Source organism: Cibotium barometz, chromosome 11 (genome assembly GCF_041138505.1).
Source record: "Cibotium barometz isolate CiBa-2024 chromosome 11, ASM4113850v1, whole genome shotgun sequence".
Taxonomy (NCBI): domain Eukaryota; kingdom Viridiplantae; phylum Streptophyta; class Polypodiopsida; order Cyatheales; family Cibotiaceae; genus Cibotium; species Cibotium barometz.
The window spans coordinates 25,290,609-25,315,932 of NC_141056.1; the positions used below are offsets into that span (position 1 = coordinate 25,290,609).

The following is a 25,324-nucleotide window of genomic DNA, read 5'->3' on the forward strand; positions in this document are numbered from 1 at the left end:
ATACATTACGATTTTTGAGAATTACAGATCGATCCCATAAATAAAGAATCACACCAATGCAAAGGTGTCATGCATTTTTCTCAATCACATTGAAAGATATCATGCACCAACACAGAGGTATCATGAATTTTTCTCAATCATATTGAAAGTATGTCACCTCAATAGGTTATTAATGCTTTTACACAATTCCCATGAAAAATGAAACACAATGATCTATACAAGTCATGAGCCATTGGTGAGCAACCTTGTGTGTCTAGAAGTCATTTCCTTGCTAGTTGCATCCAAGTGTGGAAAGACCTCATAAAACAACAACAATCACCCACGTCAACTATGTCCATGGCCATTCATCCCAATGTGAAAAGGCCCTTGGTCAAACATGGGTTAGTTTAGAGACTCCCCATAGTTATGGGAATAATGATAGGCTTGAAGAACGGGAGGAGGGTCAACTAGAGGCTAGCCTTAAGAGGGATAGCTAAGACTGTTAGGTCTCTACGCACTACCAACCAGCTCTAAAGGAGACCTTAGTTGGTTGGCAACATCGAACACACATGACTTAATCCAAATTGCCCCCCTTACACAGCGCTCTCGATTAAGAAAGCCTCATTTTAGCCAAGCGCAAGGTGTGTTTTTCGATATCTGTTGGGGAGCATTTCCATTTCATTAATCTGCTTCTCTGAAGCTGTTTATTCAGGATTTAAATCAATTCTACATGGAATACAATACTCTAATCCTGAAGTCAGGCTAGATCTTATTGGACATATTAATGCTAGACTGTAAGCTTTAGCCCCCCTGTTTTGGGTGCAAAAAGCACAATAAATGTGATAAATGCAATCCAATTCAGTGCCTTACCTCTTCCTTTGCAGTAATATGAACACGTTCATGGAGGTGTACAGACGAATTTTTTACTTCTAGCATTTATTGTGCGTGTGTGTGTGTGTGTCTGTTTATTTTGATTTTTGCTGTAGGTATTTCACTGTTGTGTGTGTTTGTTTTAATCTTTGCCGTAGGTATTTCACTGTTGCCAAACGCAATAATCAAGCTTGATGGGTACCTCAAAGAAGTGGCTTAAGACTCTTGTGAGCAGGAAGAGATCACCACAGGCAAAGAATGCTGACAGTGTAAGCTTTTCATGGTTTTCCCACTTGCATGTATGATTTTCATTGACGGCAAATCAAATTTATATGTTCAAGTGGTCGCATGATAACCTTGATTCCAGCACTTATAAGGCAAAATCGTGATTCATTGTTCTCTGGAGTTTATGGCTACCTTGTGTTTGTAATGTGATTGGTTTCCAGAGATTTAACTACATCCCATGATGTGGGTAATGCTTCTTTGGCGTCTTTCTTAATGACAATGTTTTTCATTTAGTTTCTTTGGAGTGCTGGTTTAGTGGTTTACTCATCGGTTTCCTAGTAGAGTGATCCCATTCCCCACGTCATACAGATCACATATGGTCAGTTGGCTTGGCTATGATGTCAAAAGACTTCTTAGTCTGCAGTAGTTTACAGCAGTAACTGTACATTTTTCTTGTTCAAACAGGAGGCAGCACTCAATACGAAACCTAGCAGGTGGAATCTGTGGAAGTCGTGTCGTGTTATTGGCAAAGGATCAACTCTTGGTGGGGATGATGATAGTGAAATAGAAAATGGGGCCAGTGTCTCTGGCAGCAGTTTGACAGCTCCTCAGATTGTCATCAGCCAGGCCGATCGGGAAGAGTGGGCGGCCATTTGCATTCAAACAGCCTTCCGAGGGTTTTTGGTTAGTCTGGCCGCAATTCTTGTGTTTGTCTCTGCAACTGTATCTTGCATTTTTCATGTACCCTCGCGGGCTCTTTCGGTTTCTGTGGTTTCAAGCCATCTCAGTACAGAGTCACATGAGAGAGGAAGATAAGAGCTGAGCTAAAGCATTTTTGTGGGGGGCGTGAACAGGCAAGGAGGGCACTTTGTGCTTTGAAAGGCCTCGTGCGGCTACAAGCAGCTATCAATGGGCATAGTGTCCACAAACAATCTAATGGAAGTCTGCGCTCTATCCAAGCGTTCGTACGAGTGCAGGCGAGAATTCGGGCACATCGTGCACTTAAAAATAAAGGAGGTCAAGGAGTACCTCAGAAAATATCATGCCACACAGTTGAATCTCGACCTACAGAAACTGAGGTAATAGATTGATACATGCACCTGTCATAGACTGATACCATGCACTTGTCAAATTAACATCTACCATTTTGTTTGAATGGTTTGTTACTTATGGGTAGAGAGAGTGAAAGATATATTAACGTCTGAGAGAGCGAGAGAGAGAGAGAGAGAGGAGAGAGAGAGGAGATAAGAAAGAAAAATATATTAAGCATCTACTATAGACCTGATGGGCCTATGAGACCAAAGTGATACAATAATGTCCATGGCATATCTCATCATGGAATGGAAAATAAAATAGAACAAATCAAAACTATCTCACCAGAGTGATACAAAACTGTCCATGGAAATCTCATCATGGAATACCAGTAGCATGAAACATGAAACATGAGAGGATCATCATCACCCAATAGATGGTATACCACTCGCCAAAATATCAAGCATGGGGCTAATGAGTATGCCCGAGAGGTCTCCCTCATCTACGTCACGTGGTAAGGTAGCTCGATGGCGATGAAGCATGTCTTGGATTTGGAGGCGATGAAGCATGTCGTGGTGGACGTCCGGGGAGGCCGGGGGTGTTGAGCACGTCGGAATGTGGAGGCCTGGTCCGAGGTAACTCCTCTCAAAAGAGGTGGATTTGTAGCAGCCCGAGGTGGGTCCACGCGATCCACTGTTTGGCTGTCCTCTCGGGTTTGGAAGAAGCTGGTGATGGTTGGCTAGTGAGGAAGGGGTCGGGGTGGCTGGGGCCGAAGCTCTCACGGAAAGTGTCGTTGTGTCTACGAAGCTCGAGCCGGAAGAGCCCTAGCCAATGCTAGGCCGGGAAGTCAACGATCCTGGAAAGTGGGCCAAATCCCTCATGGAACAGACAGGGAAACCTCCCACAGATTTCACAGTATATTGAGTAGCGGCTAGCCACATATGTAATGCGCCTTTGTCTCAACCTTTGTGTGGCATAACCGGCAGATCCTCTCGTGTACCCCGGATCCCAACCCCTGAGCCTCCGGGGGGGAGCTGTGTGAAGGAGGGTGATGGGTCTCCATTGCTGGATCTCCAATCTGTCATCCTCCTCCTTAGGAATCAAGTGAATCAACCCCTTAGAGAGCCTCTCTGGTATGGCACCTATAGTCATAATCTCACTGAAGGCCTTCCATGAGATCCCAGTGGCGAAGAAAAGGAAATTGGAAGCCCATCCGCCCCTAGGAAGAGCCGTCAAGTCCTCCGCCAGTTGCTTTGTTGTGAAGGGAGTCAATAAGAAGGTCTAGAGAGCGGGGAAAACCACCCACCTCTCTCATGTGCCTCTAGAACCTCTCTCGTGCATCCACCACCTGTGGGGATAATGGGGCACCCATGAGGAGGGATGTTAAAAAATCCGTGGCAATGGCTCTCACATGATGGGGGTTAGAAACGATAGCTCCATCTTGGCCATGCAACCTGCGAATACCATCTCTCTGCGTGTGAGGGACTGCAATCTCAAAGAAGTCCCTAGTTACTCTATCTCTAGCCTGGGTCCAAAAGGAAGGTCTGGCATGGTATTTGTACTCCACCCTCCTCTCCTCGATGGATTTGATCTCTGTACAGGCGGCAACAAGTTGACTCTCAATCCACGGACTATTAGGGGAACTCTTCTGAAGATGCTGGAGAGAAGTAAGACCCCTTTGAATGCTCCTCTCCTGCTCATGAAATCCCTCCAATTTGCTTTGTGCTACCTCTTGCATCTCGCCGAGGCCCGCATGCAAGGTGCACACGACGACAGAACTTGAGTAAAAATCCAGTCCCTCCCATATCTGCTCTATCCTCTTACAAATCTCAGGGTCCTGAATGAGGTTGTTTGGAACCCTAGTGCTTTGATGCCTATCCTGCCTCCAAGGGTCCTCCAAAGATAGAATAACTGAAGTGTGATCAGAGAAAGTGGTCCCGCGCGACCGCAAGCCCACTCATCCACATAGAATCTATCAAGTTGAGAGAGGTTAGGGCCAGTGCTCCTCCTATCAGACCGCGAAAAGCGCAGGCTCTCGAGGTTGCGCCCAAACTCTGGCAGGTGCCAAGGGTCCTGTCCCCTGACTGCCAGGATCAACTCCTCCCAAGCTCAGTACTTTGTGCTTGAGACTATAGCTGTGCCATCTCGGAATCTGTCCTCTGTTGACTTGTGAAGCTGCAAAGGGGTCACAATCGGAGTTTGTTTGCTTTGGAGATGGGTCCCCCCTATATGAACAAGGAGGACAAACTTGATGGGACAAATTATGCTCATTGGAAGCTAACATGCGGTCTGGTAAAGAACATACATTCATCACACCCCGACTAGCGAGCGTGGAGCTGTGAGCTCCCCTTGTGGACTTCTGAGCTACCTACATCCCCCCTTCACGGCCGCCTTCTCTCACCTGCTGCCCACCTGCACCCCCTCCTTTCGAAATTCGCTTGCGCAACCTTCTCCCCTCTTCATGACTGCACCCCTCTATTTCCGCTTGTGCACCCTACCCCCCTTCCCCCTTTCTCTCTGCCAGTGCCTCCTCCTCTCACTCTACCCCCTCTCCCCTCTCATGCTGCTCCCTTCTTCCTCCCCTTTCTTCTCTCTCTCTCTCACCAATTGTTGTAACCTTTTTGGTCTCATAGGTCATTTTGGCCTTCTGAAGACGTTAATATATCATTTCATTTCATTTCATTTCATTTCTCTCTCTCTCTCTCTCTCTCTCTCTCTCTCTCTCTCTCTCTCTCTCTCTCTCTCTCTCTCTCTCTCTCTCTCGCTGCCCCCCATCCGCTCCCCTCTCTCTGCCTACGCCCTCCTCCCTCCGTTCCGCCTCCACCTGAGCCTCTCTCTCTCTCTCTCTCTCTCTCCTCGCACCCCCCCCTCCCTTGTCTCCCTTCGGCTCTGATTCTCCTTCCCTTCCGTTTCATCTGGTAGTTTCTTTAGTTCTTGAGAATTTTTCATTTGGCAAGCCTCGGCCCCTTCTGGTCTTCATCCCTTAGGAAGACTCCATGGCAGCCGCTCCATCATCCCCGATTGAGGCCGTCATCCCTTGCCTATCCTTCTCAGAAGAGGACCTACAGCTCCTCGCTATGACAGTTGCATCCCTAGAGGCCTCCACTCTGGTGTGCAAGATTGTTGGTAGCCGCCCGACGTGCGGACAACTTAGAGATCTTCTACAAGCTAGCCTCCTTGGAGCGCCTGTAAAGAACACAAACATTCATCCTTTGGTGCACAGCTCAGATAGAGTCATGCGGCTGAGCCCCGTCGCATTGCGTATGGCCCAAGCCTTCTTTGCGATGTGGCAGCACGGCTTCAACCCTGCATCCAGCCCACTGGCTGGCGTTTCAGGCTTCCCATGACAATATACTTCCCAGGCCTCAAGAAGGAATACCTTCCTCTTCTCCCAGTGGTTGGAGTCTGTGCTTGCCGCCATCTAGGGGTAGGCAGTATAACTTTCGCACCATCTTCACGATCTGTGCATCACCGACGTGCTCAAGCCTCACCCATCTTTGGCCCCTGGCGCAGATGGAGCTGGGAGGCTTAGGCCATAGAGATCAGGACGGGGAGGTGGTGTCCTCCAGCCTGGAGCTGCTGCCCTTTGCGTTCCTTCATATCTCAATTGCAGTATACCTTCCCTCCTCTTACAGATACCTTCATTGTGATCGATGGAGTTTAGAGTATGCTTTCTCTCGTGCTCGGACAGAGTGGTGACACATGGAGGACAGGATCCGCACCCACCTGGCGCGCCTCTGCCCTAGGACCGACTGTGACTACTCCTCCCTGGCGAAACCCACGCCCAAGGCTCTACGAGTGGAGGGCAGTTCCAATAGTTCCGCCTCCCACAGAGATTGATATGCAGATAGCCTCATGGAACATTCAGGGTTTGGGGAGGCCTCAGTGCTTTAAGAGGTGAGGCGTTCTTAGAGGAGAGCTCCAGAGAGCTAGAGTTGGGGAACCCATCAACATTCTTTTTCTCCAGGAGCACCATCTTTCCGAGGGGCTTACCCGTTGCTGTAGGAACCAGGCAGGAGTCACACTTTTTGGTCTCCCTCTTTGAGCCCCTCCGGGACGCAGGGGAGAGTTTGTATTTCTGTCAGTGAGCAGCTCTTGCCGGCAATGGCTGGCTCAGGTGTCATAGTCACTGGGCGAGCTCAGTGGGTTACCATTAGGATTGGAGAGGACTGTGTGGGCTTCCCCAATGTTTATGCCCTGAATGTCGCAGCAGGTAGAGTACAGTCCGGCAGTCCCTTCCTTAGGCTGACTTTTGGTGCATGGGTGGAGACTGTAAGCGGCTTGGCAACTCCTCGATCACCACACCTTGCACATCAAGACTTCAAAGAAGGTTTGATGAGCCACGAGAACAAATGAGCCAACTCCTCTTTTAAAATCAAGAGAGGGTGTGAACAGCTGCTTAACAAGAGGTGTTTTAATTATAAAAGGCTTTGAAGACCTTAAAGAAAGAAAGGAAAAAAAACGATCTCTGTGACTTCCTGAGATAACTGCGCCGCCTCCCTGAGATGCCTTCGCCGCCTCTACCAAGAACGCTAATGCGCCTGTGCACCCAGTGGCCCATGCTATGTTGCTGCCGTTGGCCAAGTGAATCAAGCTTGCTCTGCCTTCTGCAGAGCTTGCCTCCTACAAGCCCAAGAAAATCTGTCCTGCCACTCAGGGCTGACTTGCTCTGTGCCTTCTGCTCCACTCATACCTTGTGCCCATGCTTCAGCCGTGTGCGACTTCTCTGCACAGTGACCCGCCACCAGGCCTCCAAGAAAAAAAACGTTCAGAACTTTCTTCTTAAGGACTCTAGCTGGTTCACACGTGACCCGTCACCTCCGCGAACTCGGCCTTGATCAGCAACCCAGAAGCTCTGATACCATGATAAAGTTGCGGAAGCACACATAAGAGAGAGAGAGAGAGAGAGAGAGAGAGAGAGAGAGAGAGAGAGGAGAAGAGGGTGAGAGAGATTGCAGACAAGATCACTTTATTCAATAGCAAAGAAGGTTACAATGGCGTTACACAGCAGATGGCGTTACAATGGATGAGATTAAGACCCATGACTTACATGAAATAGGGATCCAGTATGTGGGCGACTTGCATTAAGACCCACGACTTACATAAAATGCCCGGTTCCAGTGTCCACCCCTATGCACATGGAAGTGTGTTGCCCATCTGTCTGCCACCGCTTGGAGGGATCAGAGGTGTCATCTGATCTTCCAGGTGGGCCAGGAGCATGGAGAGCTGTTGGCGGACCACGGGACTCCATTGGAGCAGATCATACAGGGAGACTTCTTGTTTGATTTGGCGCAAGAAAGAGGGAAGAGGGGGCATGTGTCGTTGTGGTGGAGCAGGTTGGGAAGATATTGGGGTACTGGTATCCAACATGGGAGCTTCTTGGATCATGTCTTTGTAAGCTTGAAGGAAGGCATGATCCACCAGGGTGTGGGAAACAGGAAGTTGGTCCTCTCCTGGTTCTTCACAGGAGTGATCCCCATGGCTTTCTTCTGGGCATGGGTAAGCACTGCAGCACAGGTAGGGATTGGACAGGATGTGTGGGGGAAGCTTCATTTGAGGAGGAAGATGATGCAGAAGGAAAGTGGAATGTAAAAATGGAGGAAGGCTGGACAATGAGGGTGGTTGGTGATGGCTGGGATGTCTGCACAGAGACCAGGTGAGTGGTTGGAAAGGCAAAGTCAGTTGAGGGAGGCTGAAGTGCTGGCTTGCATGGTTAGGCAGTCCCAAGTATAATGGTTCTTGTTGTTGGGGCAATGACGACATGGGGGAGACCCTTCAGGTAGAGAACACTTGCTTTGAAACACGGGGGAGACCCTTCTGGTGGAGAACACTTGCTTTTTGAATGCCTGTACTCCCCACACCTGTAGCACATGACTGGATGCGTTCGAGGCGGAGCAGGTGGATGGGGCTGACGGGCACCCACCTGAGTGGGCATGGGGGTTGCGGCTAGGGTAGCAGCAGGGGTAGTGGTGATGAGGTGTGGAAGAGTAGAGGCAGGTGGTGGAAGGGTTGAGTGATCGAGGGATGCCACCACAGGCTGGTACATAGGTGAGGCATAATAAGCGTATGGTGCTTCCAATTGATTTGCTGGAGGAGTGGAGGAAATTGCTGCTGTTTGTGGAGGAACATAATACCAGTCCTTGTCTTCATGGCCCCCTTTTCACAGAAGCTGCAATATTTCCTTCTTGGGCATTCCTGTGGGGCGTGACCAGCTATCTGACAGATGGCGCACCAGACCGCCTTTGACCTCTTGTTGGGCCTTCAGTTCCTCAATCTCCCTTTTCAGCTGTGCGAGGCTGCTTTCTTCCTTCTGAGTTTTCTGCAACTTGAGGGTCTCCATCTCCATCCTGAGCTTGGACACTAGGTTGTCTGTTGCCACCACTGTGGTGCCAGTGCCAGTATCACCTTCAAAAAGAAGGCGTGCATTCTCCAGTTGTGTGGAAAATTATTGAAATTCCTCCAAGGTGGTTCCAGGAAAGACTGTAACTGAGCTAATGACCCGTAAGACAGTATTGGTCACCCGACTACCAGCACACCTGGGAGAGTTCACTGGTGGGTCACCCAGGCACTCCGGCGCTCCACTCAGCAAAAGATTCAAGAAGCAACACCTGTTCACGTGTTGGATCAGCTAGTCCATTAAGGAGCCCATTGTCGGTTCGTTGCTATAGTAGAAAGAGACCACATTTTAACTTTGTTCCTCCTCAGACCCCTCCACCTCCACCTCCACCTCCACCTCCGCCTCTACCCACCCCCACACCCATGGCTAATGCACACCCTCCTGCAACTGAACCCTTGGCCACTGTGCTTGGATGGGTCAATGTGAAATTGCTAAGCGTCAAGGGCTCAGCCACAGAGGACACTGATAACGATGTGAGGCGCTTCTTGGCAACGTGCAGAAGTTGAGGTTTGGGTAGAGAGGATGCCTATTAGGCTCTCTTTCCATCAACCCTAGAAATTTCGGCTGACTGATGGTTTAGCCAATTCACCACCAACCATTTTGCTAACAGGCGGCTCTCCGGGACACCTTTTGCAGGACATTCAGACCAAGCAACTACCAAGAGAGCATGCTCCAAGAACTCCACACTCTGCAGTAACCAGTTGCTTGGTAGGTTTCACGCAGCATGCACACTGGACTTGCAGTGTGTTGGGAGCACACAAAACCCTAACAATTAGGAGTTCCACCAAACCCTAAGTACCACAATCAAAACTTACAAGAAACTCCTGTTATCACAAGAGCTCCCCAGCAGGATTGCCAAATTTTTAGCGCACCTGTAGGCTGGCCTGCCCATACACTGGATGTGACATGCCACGGGTTCACTCTAAGGCAGTATGTGAAGACAAATGCACACTTATGGTAGTGCTACGTGTGAACAGGACCTAACCAAGGGCGCTTTTTCCCATGTGGGTTTTTCCCCTTGGATGTCCAATGTGAAAGGACACTCTATCTATTGCTTTGTACTTTCATATTATTATGATGGATGGATATATGTGGATGGTTGACTCCATCACCTCCACTAATGCTCACTCTCACTCTGTCTACCTCCATCTCTGTTTTGGTTAGAGCTGAAACCTTAACACACTCTCTCTCTCTCTCTCTCTCTTGCTGTGGCTGTCCAACATTTGGTATCAGAGCTGGTCTCTCCTGGTGGGAGCTGCCCGCCTTCAAGCTACTGTGGATGGACGTGTGTGCGCTTGTGAAGTCCCGCCACCCCTCTGCTCAGCCCCCTTGGCGGCACTAGTGTGGAGTGATCTGCTGCCGCCCATTTTCTGCTATCTGCCCGGGCGGCACTAGTGTGGGGAGAACTATCGCCGCCCAACCAGTGGGTGGTTTTGCAACCATAGCGGGCAGCGCGCAGCCCACTTTGGGGCTTACGTGGGAAACTGTTGCTGGTCCGTCTGCCATTGCCTCATCCCGTCACCGGTTGCCAGTCCGTCTCAAGTCGCCGTTGCAACTGTCGTTGCTTGCACCTACCCGATTCAGCTGCTTGCCGTTGCCTGTTATACCTACACGACTCAGCTGCCTGCCGTTGTCTCCTGTACCTACCCGACTCAACTGTGTGCTGTTGCCTGGAGTACCTACCCGACTCAACTGCGTGCCGTTGCCTGTTGTACCTACCCAACTCAGCTGCCGTCGCCTGGAGTGCCTACCTGACCAGATTGTTGTTGTTGCCTGCTATGCCTCCCCGACGCGGCCACAGGTCGCTGTCACCTTGAGCACGCCGTCGCTTGAAAGCTCGTAGGTACTACAGTACAGAGTGACATCTTTTGGGGTTTCTCAAATCTGTGCAAATTGAAGCCAAATCTGTATACAACTTTTGGGGCTTTTTTGTTTGCAGCATGTATCAGGGTTATAGGGTAGAGATTTGAAACACATGTACGCGTAATTGAGTGTTTTTCTGAATAGTACAGAGAATCTGCAAGAATACTCTTGCTTGAGGTTGGCATTTTTGTAGGCAAAACGTTTGCACGGGAAAATTGGGTTGCCTGGCAGTGCATGTACATGCTTTTTGATTTGCTTGCAGGTATTAAAGTGTGTATTCTGACATCATGGCTCAAAATGCGACATATGTATTTGGTGTGCTATACCAAGAGGATAAGCTAGATGGATCAAACTACTACTTGTGGAGTTTCATGATTTGGAATTTGCTGGTAGCCAAAGGGATTTTGGGCATTGTGTGTGGTGATGACACATGCCCGCCTACCTTGCAATCAGCAACACCTTAGAGGGGAGTTGCTCAAAGATCTCCAGGAGCTGAGGTAGAGCATCTTGCTCCTACACAAGAGCAGGGAAGATGGGATACCAGGGATGCAACACAGGCCATGTCTTTGATAGCCCTTTCTGTCAAGAGGTCTATCATTCCGCACATTTTCTCTTGCAAGATAGCAAAGCTTGCATGGAACACTTTGGAAGCGATGTACCAAGGACGCAAAGAGGCAAGGGTTGCCTACTTGAAGGGGCGATTAGATACTCTTTCTAAATTCTGTGGATGAGGGTGACTCTATGACAGATCACATCACCGAAGTGAAAGATTTGCAAGAACAGTTGTTGAACATTGATGAGGTTATCCCAGACAAACATCTGGTCACCAATACTCTGCATTCTTTGCCTCCCTCGTATTTGGGCTTTCACACCTCTTCTCAATCTCTCTATGAGAGGGGGTGCTGAACCTGTCACTTTTGAAGAGTTGGTGGTTTTGCTCTTGCACAAAGAACAAACAAGAGAAAATCTATCAAGCAGCCATGGTGGTGACACGGCATTTTTAAGCCAAGGACAAGAGGAAAAGAAAGAGCTTTAAGCACGGAGGACAACAGTCCAATAAAGCTGGTCATTGACAACCCTCTTCTGGAGGTGATACATCTGAAAAAAGGGATGCTAGCAAGCCCAGAAAGAAAGGAAAATGTCACTACTGTCATAAGCGTGGTTGCTACATAAATGAATGTAGAAAGGAGATGAAAAAAGAGAAGAAGAAAGATGCAATGGCTTGTATAAGCTGGACAGCTATAACAAGTGTTCATATGATGCACATACAATGGCTGCCCCTCTCTTGCTATGCAAGATGCAAAACTATGGCATGCTCCTTTCGTGCGCATGTAAACTTTGGTAGTTTGATGCTTTTGTAGAAGCATCATATGGTTGACAATATGTCGCCTCTTGAGTGTCCAATGAGAGTGGTGTATTATGCACCACAAACCATTCCCAAGGATGGAGTTGTTAGAGCTGAAAATAAATTACAGTGGTCCGATGTGGACACCATCCATGGGGGGGCATCTTTACTTTGTCACATTCATTGATGACTACTCAAGGTTTGCTTGGGTATATCCGTTGAATGCAAAAGCAGATGTGTTTACATGCTTTCAACACTTTGTGGCAATGGTTGAAAATATGTCTGGATGTACATTGTAAAGTACAGACACTCTACTCAAATAGAGGGGGAGAATACATGTCTAATGCATTCAAGGATTATTTGCTTGATAAGGGCATCAAACATCAGAGCACTATGCCTTATACACCACATCAGAATGGTGTAGCTGAGAGAAAGGACAGGTCTCCCATGGAGATGGCGAGATGTATGGTGACAGCGCAGAAGTTGCCTCATACTTTTTTGATGGAAGCCATCATGTGTTGAACAGGTGCCCAACATAAACTTTGAAGACTATAACACCGTTTGAGGCTTGGTACAAAAGAAAGCCAAGAGTGGATATATGCGTACATTTGGGTGTTTGGCATATGCTCATGTGCTAGAGCAACTAAGAACAAAACTAGGTGATAAAGCAATCAAATGCATCTATAGTAATGAGAGCGAGGGATACCGTCTCTATAATCTAGTGACACGCCAGATTTTTGTCAATAGAGATGTGGTATTTGCTGAAAATTCAGTTCAGCCCATGCTTAGCTTGTATAAAAGTCATGATATAGGCTCGTAAGACATGTTTGATGGGCTTTTACCTGTAGCCATTAGTGGGGATTCAGTTCAGCCTGCCCCTTTTTAAGGTATTCCTCACGTTGAACAAGATGTAAGACATATGGAACAGCCAACGGATAAGCCCCCTTATATGGAAGAGGTTGAAGATGTTGTCAGGGAAGAGAAAATAGCAAGAGCCAAATCTGTGCCTAGATGGTTGTTGAAAACCTTGCAAGAGAATGTCATTGGAACAAAGTGGGCGTATAAAGTCAAAAGAAAGTCTGATGGTACCATTGACAGGTACAAAAGAATCGACATCTCGACGATCATGCACTAAGCAACAGTGATCAGAAAACTGAACTTTAAATGCAATTTTACAGAGATGAGATTTTTGTGAATTCCAAATACATACGTGTCATGTAAAGTGAAAATGTCACCATTGTATGCTGTCAAATCTACATTCCCAATGCCTTTAATGGCATACGATGCATTATTAGTACACATCACTGTACCACCTTTACGTGCATCCTGTAAAGTGGTAAACAACATCTTACATGAAGTGATGTGCTTTGTAGCATTGCTATCAAATTACCAATCAGCATGAGAAACCGACATACGGGAAGAAGGCATAGACCGAGTACTACATGTGACAAGCAATGCATAGCCATCATGGACCAAGTTGGCCATTTGTGGTAGCAGCCAAACCTTGCTACTTTTTCTTTTGCTCACTCGCAATACACTTTTTGCATTCTTCAATGACATGTCTAGGTTTTCTACAATAGTTACACCGTTTCTTCTTGTACCCACCCTCTTTTGATGCAGGAGGATTTGAACGGGTAGGTGCCCTGCCCTTGGCTTAGCACTGGAAGATGTCCCAGATTTCCCTTTGGCATGAAAAGAGGCTGCAAATGCGTGATCTCCAGCAATCATGCTATTCCGGTTTGACCGGGATTTCTCTTCCTGTAATAAGAGAGCTACTAAATCATCAAATGTGTACAAATCTGAATTTCTCTTCCTCAAGAGCCGAAGAGTGGTAGTAAATCCTTGATAGGATTCAGGCGAACCATTGAGAACAGTAGAAACAAGTGAACTGTCAGGTATCACCTCATCAATATTGATTAACTGCTCTCGCAAATCCTTAACACGGGTGAGAAATACATCCATAGAATCACCCTCAGTCATATGCTCCGTGTCAAGCATCTTCTGGAGATAAGCTACACGAGCTTCATTGTGGATCCGATACAACGAGGCAAGTATATCCCATGCACCCTTAGCAGAAGTACATGAATGGATATGAGGAATGACTTGCTGTCTACATGAGACAACAATCAATGTGTGAGCCTGTGCATCTTTAGCATTCTATCTGAGTTATTCCTGTGTAGAAGGGACAGGTGGAGGCGGTACACTTCCACTGGAACCAGAATCACTAGTCCCAACAATGGACCCCCTGACGCGCTAGCTATAGGTGCAAGACCATCAGGTCTTAACTTAGCATCAGATTCATATACCCATAAATGCTTTGCAACCAATACATGCTTCATCATATATGCCCACATGGGAGAATTGGTACCATCCAACTTATTGTTAAATCCCCAAGGGTCTTGTCGTAGAGCAATCTTGAAACAAGACCCGAAACCTGCAAAAACAAATCATAAATCGTGAAGGGGGTGCAGGCCTAACTCACTACCCAACCATGACAACCGTGGGCAAAACCCACAAGACCTGGCTGTCCCTACCGAGCCGCGAGCTGAGCTAACTAGCAAGACGCACCAACCAATCTCTACCCCATGACGTCCCATACCGCCATGGAGCTACCCTCGCCGGCCTCGAGATTGCTGCCGGCCTCGGCTGCATGAAGTAGGTGCATGTCTGCACTAGATCGAGGCTCTTGATTGCAAAGCTCTCGCATGGACTGAGACTCTCACTAACTGACTGACCTTGGCCACCCTTTTATAGGCTCTTGGCCGGTCACTGGGTGCCCGCCCATTAGTCCATCCCTAGCCTAGCTCGCCAATCAGCCTGCCTAGCTCCAAGCTACCCCAAGCCTCGAAGCTAGTCTTGTGTGTGTGCTGCACTAGATACACTCTGTGCACATGACACTTATCCTCAACTGACAACATGCCAAACAAGTCACCGGTGTTTCCAAACATTTTCCAAGAATATGTATTCATGGATTGAACACAAGTCTGACTCAAACAAAGACTGCAACTGAATCAGCCCCAAATGTTTACTTAATACATATACATATGACAAACTGTCTCAAGCAAGGAAACTTGCAAAAAATTGGGCAAAAGTGCACAAATTTAGGCCAAAACTTGTAAATCCTGTGAACCTGAGAGAAATCCCCAAAATTTCTCACATAGACCTGGAAAACTTTGTGAAATAGGCACAAATCCAAGAAAAACCTGTGATTTTGGGTGTAAATCTTGCATATGATGCAAAAAGCTCCAAATTTTAACAGACAGCAAGGGATACCATCTCTACAATCCATGCAGTCAAAGGATTTTTGAAAGTAGAGATGCTGTATTTGCTGAAAATTCAGCATAGCCACTTGTAGAGTTTAGCAAACACTTTGAAAATGGTCCACAGGTTATGTTTGAGGGGCTGATTCCATTGGGCATAGATGGAACATCAGACCAACCACAAGAAACACATATTGGACAGCCTATGGGTACTGAAAACCATCCCCCAAATCAGCCTATTACTCCTCATGTTGTACCTGAAGCTTGTTCAGGAAGAGTAGACAGCCATGCAAGAAGCTAGAACAGTGCCTCATTGGCTGGTTCGTACTTTGCAAGAGAGCAAAATTTCAGCTCTTCTACTGGGGAGGACTCTAGAAGTGTTCAAGAGTAGGCAAATGTATTATGCATGAGTACTATTTGTGATGAAGATGAGCCATATTCATTTGAAGAGGCTCAAGAGAATGAGCATTGGATGGAAGCCATGCAATCAGAGATGGATGCTAGCCATAAGAACTACACTTGGGATTTCGTTGACTTGCCTCTTAGCAAGAAACCCATTGGCACAAAATGGGTGTACAAAGTCAAACGGAAATCTGATGGTATTAATTGACAGGTACAAGGCCCATCTTGTGGCCAAAGGTTATGCCCAACAAAAAGTCAGAGATTATGATGAGACTTTTGCACCTACTTCTCAGCGTACGACTATTAGATGTGTTGTTGCATTGGCTGCCCATCATGGATGGAAAGTGCATCAATTGGATAGAAAAACAGCTTTTGTTAATGGGGACTTGCATGAAGAAGTTTATGTAAGTCAGCCTATTGGATTTGTGATGCATGGTCAAAAATGCAGAGTGTGTAAGCTCCGCAAAGCACTTTATGGTCTCAAACAAGCTCCAAGAGCTTGGCATGAGAAAATTCATGCATACTCGACCAGCCAGGGATTTAACAATAGTCCAACTGAGAGCACCCTCTATGTCAAAGAGGATCATGGTATTTTGATTATGGTCATACTCTATGTGGATGGCATGCTTTTAACTGGAAATAATGAGGATGCAATTTCAGCTTTCAAAGCTACATTAAAGGCCTCATTTGAAATGTCAGATTTGGGTTTATTGCACTATTACTTGGGAATACAATTTGTGGAGATGGATGAAGCCATTTTTATGCTTCAATCCAAATACATACAGAAACTCCTGCATAAATTTGGTTTCCAGGATTGTAAGCCTATTTCTACACATGTAGAACCTGGGCTCTAATTGAGCATGTATGATGTAGGAGAGTCTTATGACATGAGCGTGTATAGCCAGGTAGTGGGTTGCCTCATATACTTTTTTTTTTTCGGGAAAAAGATCCTTCTATTAAAGAAATAATAGCCATTGAGGGCTAGATACAACCATGGAGGGCTAAATATAGACTCGCCTCATTTAAGGGCGGGAATCACAGATCATAAGGGAGAAGAGATGCTTCTCCTCCGGCTGGCCGCTCTGTGAGGAGAAGGCTATCTCATACAAGGGGGGGGGGAGAGAGAGAGAGAGAGAGAGAGAGAGAGAGAGAGAGAGAGAGAAATGAAATGTTATATTAACATCTTCAAAAGGCCATAATGACCTTTGAGACCAAAAAGTTACATCATGGTGGATCTGATACAATGTCTGGATAAAAAACCAGAAAATGAAAATAAAGATGATACTACTGGCACCTAGAAAATGGAACTGGAACTGGAAGGTAAACAGAAACCCTTATAGGGTGTGAATATAGTGAGGGGGGGAGGTTACGCTATGGAGGTGAGTGGAGTACAGTGAGGGGATACAATATCATGTGGGACGGGGGGGTACACTATGGAGGTGCCTCCATCTCATAATATGTGCCGCATCGGACGTTGGCGGATCTCCTCAATATCCTCTGTGGTCAGCACCCTGACTGGGTGTCCCGCATGTCTCGCAAGAATAATCCGAATCCGCCGCTGCAACCTCTGTCTATGCTGGGATGCCCTCCTCCGTAGTCGTGGGCGTTTGGACCACCCAAGCTCAATGGCACGATCAATCAGTGTACCACTGGTGTGGGCAGTATCCATGTCCTGCTGCTGCTGTGGTCCATCTGGCGCAGTGATGGCTGGACTAAAGAAGTCTGTAATGTGCCTCTGAGTCTGGCTCTCTGTGCGCCTAAGCAGGCTATCTCTATATCTCCGCAGCTCAAGCAAGAACAATCCCAAACACCTCTGGTCCTGGTACCCCATGACTCTGGAAAGTGGTCCAAAACCCTCTCTGAATAAACAGTGGAAACGACCACGTATCTCATAGTATGCAGTACAATGGCATATATAATGCAGCTCTGTCTCTGGCTCCCCATGGCATACTCGACATATCCTGGCCTCAGCTGGTATACCTCTATATCGGCCAATCTCAATCTCAAGCTGGTGTGAGGATGTGCGAATCTGACCAATAGCACATCGTATTGCATGAGACAAGTGTACATCCATGTAACTGGGTCTGATCACAAAACCATCTGCTGTGAGCTGAAGAAAATGCTCTCTGTAGAAAGCCATCTTCGTGCCCAGCTTCTTAGTGGGCTGTATCCATGTCCTCCTAATGTCCAGCTGAACAAAATCCTGATGGATGAGTCTGGTAATCTCTGTCCGTGTGAGAGTGAGAGAGGGTGCCTAGCAATCATAGATACCAAAGGCCTCTCCATACCTCTCCACCCGCTTGCGCTGTGATGGCCCACTGAAGGTCCCCATATCTGCACTCCATAAAGCATAGGTGATGTCACTAGAAATGAAATGATATATTAATGTCTTCAAAAGGCCAAAATGACCTATGAGACCAAAAAGGTTACAACAATTGGTGGATCTGATACAATGTCTGTGTAAGGAAAGCTAAAAACAACTAAACAACTAACTGAAACTGAAACAACTATGAGGAAAAGTACGGTACTAGGAGCTCCTAATGGATAACATCTGGGAAGAAAACTCCAGCAACAAAGGTAAGCATCATACACATCACTATCCAAAGATGTCTCTCATCGGTCGATGGCGGATATCCTCAATGTCCTCCATGGTGAGTACTCTGATTGGACGTCTCCCATGCCGTGCTAGTATGGTCCTGATCCTCTGTTGTAGTCTCCGCCGGTGTCGAGATGGGCCTCTCATCTTGGGGCGCCTGGACCGCCCCAGCTCTATAGCCCGATCAATCAGTGTACCTCTGGTGCGGCTGTACTCTGGGGCTAGCTGCAATGCCTGCTGACCTGACTGCTCAATCTCTGGTCGAAAGAAGTCTGTAATCTGCCTCTGTAGGTGTCTCTCTCTCTCTGATCCCCTCCCTCTCAGGAGACCCTCTCTATGTCTACGCAGATCCAGCAAGTACAATCCGAGGCATCTCTGATCCTGGTATCTCATGACTCTAGAAAGTGGTCCAAAGCCCTCTCTCAACAGGCAGTGAAAACGGCCTCGTATCTCATAATATACTGGAGAGAGAGAGAGAGAGAGAGAGAGAGCAACCACACAGGTGGTCTGTAATGCCAAACGGGGTCATCGCCTCTATTTGTGAGGAAAGGGCCAGGCCTCCAAAGCCTCAAGAAATCTTCCCGCTGCTCCCGCATGCGGTCAAAACCTCCCTGAGACTATCTCATATACTTGTGCAATACACGCCCAGATATTCAGTTTGGTGTGTCCCAATCAAGCAAATTCATGCATAGCCTAGGGACAAAGCATTGGCATTCTGTGAAACGCATTTTTCGCTATCAAGGCACCTTGGAACTTGGATTGTTCTATCCCAAGGGTCAGTTTGGAGCTCCATGCATACGGTAATTTAGACTGGGATGGTGATTATGACCACTCGGCAATCTACCAGTGGGAATTGTATTTTTATGGACAGTTCATGCATATCATGGTTAAGTGCCACATCCACCTGTGAAGCTGAGTACAGGGTAGCCTTCACTACTACGGTAGATTGTGTATGGCTAAGAAGGCTACTTGCAGATCTTTGTGAGTGTCAACAGACACCCACCACCATACTCATTGACAGTCAGAGTGCTATGGCCGTGGCATGGAATCCAGTTTTCCATGCTCGTACCAAGCACATAGAGATACATTATCACTATGTTAGGGAGAGGTTTCATGCAAGGGATATCTCTTTGACCTACTGTCCTACACAGGACAATGTTACAGGTATGTTTACCAAGGCGTTGCCTCGAGAGAAGTTTGAAGCTTTCCGCAAAGCTTTAGGCTTACTCTTCTACAGGGAGTGATCTGCTACCTTGTATAGGTTCACATCATTACTATAGGTGGGATTTGAAGGTGTCTTATAGATCTTATAGATCAGTAATGCTGTGTGAACATGGGCTTACTAGGGGCACTTTTTCCCATTGGGTTTCCCCCCTTGGACATCTAGTGTGAAAGGACACTACACTTTATATCTTGTACTTGGACTTCATTTTCTCGTCACTTAATATACGTGCAAGTACTTCTCCCACTCTTGCTCCCAGTCGTGTTGCTTCCTGTGAGTGTATGTGTGCTTCATTGCTATCCATATCTGAACTCTAGCATCCAAGAGGGCCAATAGTGTTTTACCCCAATGGTCTTTTGTCTGTGGATGTGCTTCTTGTAAAGTAAATGCATATGAGTGTCAAAGATAGATGGAGTGTTCCAAAATGCATACAATACTTCAAATTTTGGCTTGAGGATGATGCTCAAGATTGGTGTTTTTCTTTGCCCCAAGCCATTCGTCAGGACTTGGATGCATTGGTCAGGCTTTCCATACGAGGTTTGGGCTGGTTTAGAGGCTTACAGAGTTGTGGGTAGAAATCCACAATTTGTCAAAAGCTCCTATGAAATCTGTGCAAGAGATTGTGGCAAAGTTTAATCGTCGCAAATATCCTCGTTTTGAGCAAGCGGTGGCTCAAGGACAACAAGCGGCGGCCCAACCCGCTGCTCCTAGCCCTGTCTCGCTTGAGTCATTATTCGTCTATGCTTCTGCTTAGTGCTATGATCATTGTTGTCTGTTGAATGTTCATTTAGGTAGCATGCTTTTGTATACAATGATGAATCATGATCAATCTGTGTTTGCTATGTATCATGTATGAGTCATATTCTATATATGTATAAATTTCCACAGTTATTTTTTAGTCCAAATGAAACCCATTTCTTACATTTTACAAAACTCGTATGAAACCCTTGAAACCTGTTTCATACCTCTCGTTTCAAAAGCGCCTAGCAACTATGCACGCAAGCTAGGCACCTTGAGCTCAATAGGAAGAATAGTGTCCATACCATAGACAACGTAGAAAGGAGTAAAACCCAAAGCCACCTTATGTGTGGTGCGATAAGCCCACAAAGCATGAAGAAGAGTGTTGTCCCAACAACGAGACTTGTCATTGACAATCTTAAAAATAATTCCACTCAAGATCAAATTGGTCTTCTCCACTAACCCATTGCATTGTGGATAGTAACGAGACAAGCGTCGATGTTTTATAGAAAGTTTCGCAATCAACTCGCACAAACAACTTCGCGACCTCCCTAGTTGCCTCCTTCATAGCTGTCTTTTGCATGGCTGCTCTCATATCTCCTCGCTTGAATAGAGGAAGGGCACTTCTCTTGGTTGTTGGCAAGGACCTTGAGCTTGCAGCTTGCAACATGCTCTCAACATCATTGCTCACATCAACCACTGACCTTTGAGATGCTGGAATAGCTGCGAGAGATGTCTACAGGCTCATCCCATGCAGGCACTCTTATCAATAGAAATGCCCAACATTTCAACTTTCCAGGCCTTGAGGCTGTCATAAACATTCCTCGGCACTTTTGTACAAGGGCCAATGCCAAAGCCCTTTCTGCAGGAAAAATGAGCCTTCAATCTCTGAGCAACTCCACGGTGCTTCTTGGAACAAAACTTGCATTGGGTCCGTTCCCACCATATCTTGCATTCACAGCATCGAAGGCCACGTTGTCCCACAGAGGAGAGCTCTTCCTTGGCATGATGAGATTCGAGAGAGAGAATAGGCTGCAGGCAAGAACAAGAAGGGAGTGGGTGAAGGCCCAAGGGTGACAGGCAGCAGGCTCACCTTCTCTTGGTCCCAGGAGTGCAGATGCCAAATGTCGACATTCTCAGGAAGAAAGGCGGTGGGTATTGAACGCTGGTGTACTTTCACAGTCACTTGTGGAAAAGGATGCAGCCCGTACCATTCGTTTTTTGTTTTAGGTTTTAAAAAAAGTTTGTTGGGTGGAATGGTAAACTTAGATGTCCGCATAAGAGCAGGAGACCCCATCGAAGAGTCCACATCCATGTGGGAAACAAGTTAGGTTATTAGAAGCTGGCCAAGCATGCCGTTATACAAAAGTAGCTCATTCATGCTCCCCATCTCCAAAAGATGTTTGCCATAGCTGTTAATATCGGAGGATCTTTGTGAAAATCGTACATTTGTACGTGCCGGTCAGAGCATTGAAGTCTCCCAAAAGGAGAATGTCTCCTTGTCGGGCAAACTCGACAATATCAACAAATAAGGGGGAGCATACCTGGTTCTTGACATGTCTTGGACTGGGGCTCACAAGGGTCGCGGCGTATGACAAATATTCCTAAGAAAAAGGTACTAAATATATCTGTATAATTATAGCACTGTTGATGAGCAAGTGTGCCACCTTGCACCTCAGTGCATGATGCATGTGACATTTCCTCCTCCTTAGCTTGGCTGTAGTTGCATGACCACTGAGTAGTCCACCAATAACTGCGGGTACTCCTGGAAGAAATCCTCGTCCAGCCAAACAGCTTCGTCAATGCTTCGGTCCTTGAACTTTGTGTAGAGTTGTTTGATTCGTAGACTAGAACCACGTTTCCACTTATGGAGGAGAATCTGCTTGGGCTCGATGACTTCTGATTCGTCGACCACTTCATGGTGCTGCTCATTTGAAAACTCTTGTAAGGATGGTCCAACATACGGCTTTAACCATGAGACATGTAAGACATTATGCATAGTTCAACTGGGCGGCAATTTCAACTTAATGGAGACATCACTGAGCTTCTTTACAATAGGGAACGGACCGAAACGGATAGAGAGCTTGGGACAACGCTTGCCCACTTGCTTTAACCGTTACTTCATGATGTGGAGAAATACCCAATCTCCCTCCTTGTAGTTGACATCTCTGCGAGACTTGTTGGCTTGCCTAGTGTATACTTCCTGTGCTTTGGTTAGGTTCTCCTTCACTGACTCAATGATCTTTGAGAATGTCTGTGTGGTCTTGTTGGCCTCCAATGATGACCATACCATCCTCGTAAGAAGTGATGAGAAACGGGTTGCTCGCTATGTGGGTAAAGAAAACGTGTACACCTTTGTAAGGATATGATTTGTTGTTGATTTTTGGAAGAAATAAGAGCATAGTTAATGAGAGAAGGGAAGTGAGAGGGAAAATGTAATTACTTTTGCAAACCAAGTCATTACATGAATGAATGTAGGAAGAGGCTTGCAAAAGAGAAAGAGAAGAAAGACTCGGGTATGTCTATGGCCGATGCATCAGCACCTAGTGTTGAAAAGATGGGATCTACTAACTATGCTGAGGAAGTCAGTGTAGCTATGATCCTTCTCTTCATGATACATGCACGTCGGTCGACAGATACACGTGTGGTATTTTGATAGTGGTGCTAGCAAGCACATTATGTCACAACACCACTTATTTACTTCATCTATTGGAGGATGCCTTTATTTTGTTACATTCATCGATGACCTTTCCAGATTCAGTTGGGCTATGCTTTGAAGCAGAAGTCAAAGGTATTTATGTGTTTCAAGTATTTTCAGCACATGGCTGAAAACATGTTAGGGTGCACTTTGAAAACATGTCAGGGTGCAAAGTGCAAACTCTACGTATAGATAGAGGAGGGGAGTATATGTCCAAAGAATTTAATGCATACTTGTTTGAGAGGGAGGGGCATTCAGCACCAATGTACCATGCCATATACACCTTAAACAGAATGGTGTATCGGAAAGAAAGAATAGGTCTCTTATGGAGACGGCACAATGTATGGTCAAAGGCCAAAATTTTCCTCACAAGTTTTGGATGGCAGCTGTTATGTGTGCCGCATATGTGCAAAAGCCTTGCAGAAAGCCATCAGTGGCTCATATGCGTGTCTTTGGTTGCTTGGTTTATGCTATTGTGCGTCAGCAGCACTACACAAAGCTTGTTAACAAGGCGGTGAAATGTATCTTTGTGGGCTATAGTTCGGAGAGTAAAGGGTACTATCTCTACCATCCTGCTTCCTAGCGGACTGTCACATGCACCATGCATTCAGGTTTAGTGTGACACACTGTCTCATCAACAGTGCTATACTTATACAAATATTTAGTACCTTTTTCTTAGGAATATTTGTCGTACGCCGTGGCCCCATTATGAGCCCTAGTCTGCCGGGACATGTCAGGCACGAGCTAAGTAGGTCAGTCTCCTAGCCTTAAATGTCAAGGTTAGTCCCTTAACCCACTTGGGGAACAAGCATTTAGGTCATTTGAGGATTAGGGCATGTTAAGTCAGTCCTTTAGGTGCATATACAAAGCATATTATAGTATGTAGAAGCATAGGTACATAAATTGAGGCTAAGCCTAAAAAGACGTCTGAGGAGAAGGCCAAGGAGGGCATTATTGGAGGTTATCTCTAGCCAGATGAGAAAAAGCGGTACCAAACAAAGAATCGTTATTTTTTCTGTCATCAAGTAGGCCATGGTAAGAAGGATTGCACTAATTTACAGGCTTATAGAGCCACCAAATATCTTCTATTGGTGCAAGCAATCCTCAATGATACTCATTCATTTAACATTGGTAGGACTCCATATCAGGGAGCATTTGGTTGTATATGAACCTTGTTGAATCAAATTCTAAATTCCAAAACTAATGGATTTTATCCATTCTCAAACCCAAGACACCAAGGTTCACAAAAATCAACTGCTCTTTTGTGCTCTGTGCGTGAAACCGGAGCCTTCAGCATCGATAAACCTCACATCATCCTTGATACCTAAAGAAAAGATTTAAAAATCCAAGGAAGTGTGTTTAATTCTTGGACTTCGCTTCTTTAATTTGTTGAAATTGAAACCTTGAATATTAATTGAGTTTGATGCATAAACCAATTAATTGCACATGAATTGAAAGAAAATACATAATTTGCTCTTGTGATGGGGTGAAAATATGTATTTTTCTTGTATAACTGGATACTTTAATTAATGAATTTTTGGATGGAGTTGAGTGATTCAACACCGTCACATTTATACACATAAATTTAATTTTTTTATTATGTGGGATGCTTTTATGCATGTGAATGTGTGGGAAAGCTACGTGGTTTTGTGCTATGGAATCGGCACATGGAATTTAGTTTAAATTTGAGAATTTTGGGACATGGTGGCGGAGTGGGGAGGTTCTTGCAAAATTTTCCCAAAAATCCTTGCATAATTTTGAAAAATAAAACGAAGGGTTAAAGCTTAATTTCTTTTGGAATTTCGGGTTTAATATGATGGGTACGTTGGGAACCAAGGTCTTACCTGTGTGTGAACCCACTCTTATGAGTGTGGTAGTGTGTTTGTTTGTATGTGAACCACTTGCTAGAGGGTTAAGAATAATATCTAAATATTTGTGTGTGCTATGTCATAATAAGCAATGATGCCAGCAAGTGAACCTTTGTACCTATAAAGGTCTTGTACTTGTTTGAAAAAATACAATAGTCACATCATGTAGTAGTGCAAATACTCTCTCTAAGAGCATTGTTTTCTCTCTCTCTCTCTCTCTCTCTCTCTCTCTCTCTCTCTCTCTCTCTCTCTCTCTATCCTTCTACACACACATATGACATGAAGATCTTTCAACCACCATAGCTGAGCACTGTACTTGCAAACCCTAACCCTAGCTTATTTCATAATATTGCCAATTTAAATTGACAAAAAATGGAGGTTATATTTGAGGACCAAATTGATCATAGACCCGTGCCATGGAACAGGATATGGGTGGCCCTATCCCCGCAGTCTCATAGGCCACGGTGGGTGAGGAGGGGTATACCCCAACTGCAACTACAAATGGTTCTTGTGGATCTTGTTGAGCTGAGAGCTTTATATTAGCAAGTATAGAATCTGCAGACTAGAGTTTCTCTTGGGTAGCAACTATAGGCTATCCCTCAGCCAGGGCCATTTAGCTCTTTGGTTGCCTACCCCCCCTTTCACTCAAGAAGTGTTCTCTAGAGAGTGAATGAGAGGCACATAGATTTTCTTACGAGTACGTGGGATTCACATTTCTCCATTGTGCACTATCTGGAGGAGCACAAAATATTGGGGATGGAAATGTTTTTGAAAGGTCGTATCTTTTCGATTTGACCATTTTGCCTACAATTGTCCTTTCAACAAGAAG

The 25,324-nt window shown here is 46.0% G+C and overlaps 1 protein-coding gene across 6 annotated transcripts in view; it reads left to right on the forward strand.

Annotated features, from left to right (window-relative positions):
* The first annotated feature begins 399 nt into the window (after window positions 1-399).
* Window positions 400-25,324, forward strand: part of LOC147633951 (protein IQ-DOMAIN 5-like) — a 48,845-nt gene continuing 23,920 nt past the window's right edge. For 2 of the 6 annotated variants that reach the window (XM_086805027.1, XM_086805032.1), the window contains exons 1-4: window positions 400-620; window positions 1,008-1,118; window positions 1,540-1,758; window positions 1,929-2,153. In XM_086805027.1, the coding sequence (XP_086661153.1) occupies window positions 1,044-1,118; window positions 1,540-1,758; window positions 1,929-2,153 (519 nt within the window). In that variant the 5' untranslated portion in view covers window positions 400-620; window positions 1,008-1,043. The other 4 variants (XM_086805030.1, XM_086805031.1, XM_086805029.1 and 1 more) reach the window with 4 other exon arrangements.